This window comes from Urtica dioica, chromosome 6 (assembly GCF_054948205.1).
Source record: "Urtica dioica subsp. dioica isolate 48M chromosome 6, U.dioica_male_clone48M_v1_H2, whole genome shotgun sequence".
In the NCBI taxonomy this organism is placed as follows: domain Eukaryota; kingdom Viridiplantae; phylum Streptophyta; class Magnoliopsida; order Rosales; family Urticaceae; genus Urtica; species Urtica dioica.
In genome coordinates this window covers 15,445,332-15,451,331 of record NC_142761.1, presented here as the reverse complement: position 1 = coordinate 15,451,331, position 6,000 = coordinate 15,445,332, and the positions used below count along the sequence as shown (strand labels likewise).

Genomic DNA, 6,000 nt, shown 5'->3' with positions numbered 1-6,000 from the left:
TTCAATTCTTGCCTCTTCTCTTTGAATTCTCTCTCCGAGATTCGATTGTGAACCCTATGGAAAATAATCTTCATTGATTACTGATCGGGATGAATGTTGATTTATAAAACAGAAATAATATTTATGAATGATAACAATGGTATTCGCCATATTTATTTAATTCTAGCAGTATTACAAAGGATGCTTTCTAGCTAGTTTCTAGTTAACATCTTGAGCTAAGCTTGCCAACCATAGAAAGACCCTATCTTAAAGTTCCAAAGAGGAATGGAAAAAATAGTCCTTATAATAAATAGGGGATTGAATTTATCTCCCACGACTTGCCGTACACTACTTGCTCCGATATCCTCTTTTAATTGCATCCCTTTACAAAAGATTGTCCTCTAAATACTATAATTAAGGACTTCTGATGAAGATAAGAAGAAGAAAATAGAGAGAGAGAGAGAGAGAGAGAGAGAGAGAGAGAGAGAGAGAGAGAGAGAGAGGGGTACGAAACGAACAAAAAAATTAAAGTAATAAATACAATATCCAAGTTGCCAACAACGTTCTCATACGACGGAGGAGTTGGTCAAAAGCTCCTCCAAGTACTCAGCACCCAGGTCCTCAAAAACGACAAGGCGATCATTGTCGTTTCTGGGGTCCTTACTCCTGCGTCGGCGCATGGAGTGCCTTCTCTTGAGCGCGACCACAGGGGAACACCCGTCCTCGTTGCGGTGGTCCATCTGGCGCAGCGACTCCGCCACCGTCTCCACCGGAAAGTTGAGCACCGCCGCAGAGCCGCGCGTGGAGAGCGCGGCCTGGTCGTACGCCAGCGCCGCGGCCTCCGCGCTCTCGAACGTCCCCAGCCACACCCGAGCCCCTCTCCGAGTCGAGTCTCTGATCTCCGCCGCGAACTTTCCCCACGGCCGACGCCGGACCCCCCTGTATGCTCGGCCTGGAGCTGACGTGGAATCCTTCCGGCTCTCTCCCGACGAGAGGAGGCCCAAGAGGAGCATCTCCTCTGAGTCGTTCTCGTCGAAGGGAAGGTGGTCCAACGATGAGTCTGATGACGAGAAGCTGTTGGATGAGCAGTACTCCATTTCCTCTGTTTTTCTTTTTGGGCTGGTTTGGGTTTAGTGAAGCACAGAGAGCTTGAGAGGGTGTCTAAATATATATAGTGTGTGTAATAGTAAAAGAGAGGGTAAATGGGTCAATTAAATCAGGTTGCAGCTACACCTATAACTGTTTTAGGCCGTGAGTTCGAATTACATCTCCCATTAAATTTCATTAAAAGAAAAACCTATAAAACTATACCGCTTAGTAACCCTTATATTGTATGGATGTTAAATTTTGAGATTTATAAATAACTAGAATTATAGTCGAATTATCTTTTTATTTAGGGAAATAGCCCATATTTTTCATACTTCCAAAACTTTCCTTGGTTTCATAAAATTTCGTTTTTATGTGTTTGTTAATTCCAGATTTTTTTTCCAGTTATTCATCATCCGATTTGAATCATGGAATCGTTCGCCAAATCGGAGACATGTATTTTGTTTTTTCGAATGGTAAATAATATTTACTATCGAATAGTCCGACAGTAAATATTACTTACCGTTAAAATTATCCTAGATTTGCAACCAGGATATTCAACGACTCATTTGGAATAGATGCTTAGGATCGTCGATTTCGTAGATGTTCTTCTATTGTTCTTATATTATTTGTTCGTCTAGGTTAGTCATTTAATCATTCTTAGTTTATGTTTGTCTAGTGTATGTGTTTAGGTTCTTTGGTTTCTTAAAACTTCGTTCTTATTTGTTTGTCAATTCCAAATTTTTTCCAGTTATTCATCATCAGATTTGAATCATGGAATCGTTCGCCAAATCGGAAACAAGTATTTTGCTTTTTCGAATGGTAAATAATACTTATTATCGAATGGTCCGACTGTAAATATTATTTACCATTAAAGTTCTAGAGTTTCGGTTATGGTGTTCTATGGGTTAATCGAATTGGAAATATTATTTACCATATTTTATAGTTAATCTAACAGAGAATTGATCGGAGATGCGGGGTAGGGTTTCGATTATGGTGTTTTATGGGTTAATCGAATTGGAAATTATATTTACTTACCATTTTTTCCAAGTTTGAGAACGGAGACGCTTCGTCGGCTTCGGAAGTGGCTAAATCAGAAAATTGGTGACGGAAAATAAGGTCGGACGCAATATCAAATGATTGAAGGATTCGAAATCGACGGAGAGTTCGGAGGCAATATCGGAAGATTGAAGGATTTGGAGTTGGATGCGAAAATTTGGTGTGTATTTGATGAGGTGTAAGATAGGAATATAATATTGTTTGGTAGTGGATTGAGCTAGTTACCTAATTTAAGTAATAGTTTGGCTAGAATTTTAAAATAGGTGACCAATTTGGACTAGATATCTAACCGGCCCATTAAAATTTTCTCTCTTATTTAATATGGTTGTTCTTAAAAACTAAATAAATTAATATGGTTGTTAACTTTGTGCATATAAATTTACAAAAAAAAAAAAAAAAACACATAACAAAACTGGATATCACCATTGTAAATTGGGTTCTATAATTACATGCCCATACAATGACGGAGCTAAAAATTATAGTTGTACAATTGTAATTTTGATTAATTAATTTATTTATTTTTTCTAAAATCTCTAAGTGGTGTATAAGAAAAAAAAATTCAAGAGTGATAAATATGGAAAAATATATAATTTTGAGCTATAAATATAAATTTAGAGGTAAAAGTTATAAAGTTGTAAGGATCATGTGTAAGGAAGAAAAATATTCTAGAAGGCCAAATATGGAAAAATAATATAATTTTTTTACTAAAAATATAAAATGTTATGATAAAAATTTATTATTTTAAAAATTAATTTTTAAAAGTTTAAAGGGCAATGACCCACTCTGAGCCTAAGCTGTTACCTGTAATGTTAATGCGATTTCTCGGATAACATTTACGGGACACGTGTCGGGGTGCGAGCTTGCGACGTGTCTCGATCTTTTGTTGTCAGGGTCACGTTTCCTCGGCTCTCAAGAGGATTTCTGTTTTTTGAGGAGCGAGTAGGGTGAATGGGGGGTGTGACCATGCTCTTCGTGAGCTGCCTACGTACCCGCTTTGCGGGATCAGGTCATGACGTAGTTCAGGGCGAGTGTGTTTGCTATGTGAGTGGATTCTTGGATTTTTGTTTTTCTTCCTCCCGTCGAGAGGTGGCTCTCGGTCTTTGTTTATGATCCGGGATAATTTTGAAGTTGGGAGAGTATTTGGCTGAGAGAATTCTAGGGTTGAGAGAAAAACTGAAAGTTCAGAGGATTCTCAGTTGTGAATTGAATTTTGATTTGTGTGAGTGAGCTATTTATAGGGAAAACATGTCGCTTGTCGCTTGTCGCAAATCCGCTTGTCGCTTGTCTCAAATTCGCTTGTCGCTTGTCGCTTGTCTCAAATTCGCTTGTCGCGTGTTACAAATTCGCTTGTCGCTTGTCGCAAATTCGCTTGTCGCAAATCCGCTTGTCGCTTGTCTCAAATTCGCTTGTCGCTTGTCCCAAATTCGCTTGTCGCTTGTCTCAAATTCGCTTGGTTTTAGTAATGCGTATTTTTAGCATTTGACTAAGTTGTCCTTTTATATTGTAACGTCGTTTTAGCAATTGAGATGTCATTTTTACCATAAGAAAAATGACGGTATAACATTAACCCCCCAGTTTCTTGTGCGACTTGTCGTGCGAGAAATTTAATTGCTCTGATGGAGTATGGAAGGTGCTCGTCTAGACCGCAAGGGGTCTAACTTTGAGTTTTCGTTTATTTCGGAGCCATAGGGGCTATTAGCGATCCCGAGAATCAGGCGACCCTAATCCATGGGGGTTGGGATTTTCAGAGCCACAGAGGCTTTAAGCAACTCGATCACGGGGATCGAACGACCCTAAACCACGGGGGTCGGGATTTTCGGAGCCACGGGGGCCTTAAGCGACTCGATCACGGGGATCGAGCGACCCTGAACCACGGGGGTCGGGATTTTCGGAGCCACGGGGGCCTTAAGCGACTCGATCACGGGGATCGAGCGACCCTGAACCACGAGGGTCGGGATTTTCAGAGCCACGGAGACCTTAAGCGACAGGATCACGGGGATCGAGCGACCCTAAACCACGGGGGTCGGGATATTCGGAGCCACGGGGGCCTTAAGCGACTCGATCACGGGGATCGAGCGACCCTAAACCACGGGGGACGGGATTTTCGAAGCCACGGGGGCCTTAAGCGACTCGATCACGGGGATCAAGCGACCCTAAACCACGGGGGTCGGGATTTTCGGAGCCACGGGGGCCTTAAGCGACTCGATCACGGGGATCGAGCGACCCTGAACCACGGGGGTCTGGATTTTCGGAGCCACGTGGGCCTTAAGCGACTCGATCACGGGGATCAAACAACCCTAAACCACGGGGGTTGGGATTTTCGGAGCCACGGGGGCTAAGTGTTGTCAATGGTGCCCACAAGAAGAGTTGTAGTCTTTATTTTGTACATTTGATGTAATAAAGTCTCATGAAGACTCTTGCTTGTAATTGCCTATCTATTCATTAATAAAATTGAAACGTTCATTCATTCTTTCTTTGTTTGAAGCTTTATGATAAAACCTTAGTCTTTTAGTCCATAAACAAACTTAACAACTTACGAAGAGACAAATGTAGATTTGCATGAACAAACTCTTCGTAGTTTGCTTAAAACGTTATATTCGCAATCTTAGGGTCAAAGGACTATTGACCTCAGTATGATTGTTAGAAGAATCTATGATGTCTGGTTATGAGGCATTGAGAGTTGGGGACTCTATAGTTCTTCTAGGTATCTTCCGAAGATACTGAATTGACCAGTGCACTTCTAGAGACAATATAAGAACAAACCATTTAACCTCTTATGTCTCGAAGTCACTATGTATGAATTGCATCATGCTTACCTTAATCCTGAAATGAGACATGCCATTTCACACCTTAGTATTCTCATTTGAGAAAGTCAAAGTTCGGACTCACTATGTGATTCCGAACAAGGCCTATTGGTGAAGTACTAAGTTGTGAGTCTGTCATGAGTAACTTTGTGAAGTTCTCATAGATATGGAATTCATGTACAAGATTGCTGAAATGCAATGTATGTCACCTCATGCTTTGTTTCTTGGAGTGTGAATAAATGAACTGGCCAGTGTCCAAATTGAGTCCTGACTCTTTTGGATGAAACAATGTGACTTGTTAGCTCCTCGTCAATACATTGTTTCTAACTTATTCACAAGCGACAAAGGAGTTGAGGAAATAACAGCTAGAAGGGTAAAATGGTAATTTAGTAAATCCCGACTAGCTGATGACATTCATGAAGGGTAAACATAGATAATATTCAGTGGATCCGCTCATCATAATTAGGTCGAATTCTTGAGTAGAAAATAAATTCATTTGAACCGAGAGATTTTCAGTGTCAGCTCTTTAGTGGAGTCAGTTGGCATTAAGCTAAACTTGGAAAAGGTTTGTGAACTTTTGAGTCCAAGTGTTTAGCTCAAGCTTTGTTCATTTGGGTCCATGAGGTCACTGTCACGAATCACATCGATAGGAATTGTTAAACTGGAAGCTAAGTCAAAACAAGAACGAAAATTGTCGAAAGGGTATTTTTCTCTTTTGAGACATAACGATGAAATGGATGTCAATAAATTTTGACAAGTTCATTTGATGACTTAATGTCACTCGGCCATAATATGATTAATTGGGCCTTGTGAATTAATTTCGTTTCATAAGAATTTTATTGAAAATTCTTAATGGGCTTTTCTCATATTGTTATGAACAAATGAAGAAGCTTCTAGAAGCCCCTTCTAGATGAGGATAGGCGCCCAAGTACCCAAGGAAAAGAGAGATTATTTTGTGCATAAATGTATCAAGATACTTGCCAAAAGAAAAAGAGGAAACAAATCTCCTCTATGAGGAAAGTAGATGTTCGGCCAAAAAAGCCAAGAGAAAGTCAAAGGCAAGGCATGGAAT

At 40.3% G+C, this 6,000-nt stretch overlaps 1 protein-coding gene across 1 annotated transcript; it reads right to left on the bottom strand.

Annotated features, from left to right (window-relative positions):
- Positions 1 to 450: 450 nt before the first annotated feature.
- On the bottom strand, positions 451 to 1,141 carry ERF1 (ethylene response factor 1). Its single transcript, XM_089617299.1, has one exon. It carries the CDS (start codon positions 1,074 to 1,076, stop codon positions 546 to 548), a length of 531 nt encoding a protein of 176 aa, XP_089473425.1. The 5' UTR covers positions 1,077 to 1,141; the 3' UTR covers positions 451 to 545.
- Positions 1,142 to 6,000: the final 4,859 nt, after the last annotated feature.

Bases quoted from the DNA above. Each gene is read 5' to 3' on its own strand.
- ERF1 (XM_089617299.1), bottom strand. From the start codon at position 1,076: ATGGAGTACTGCTCATCCAACAGCTTCTCGTCATCAGACTCATCGTTG.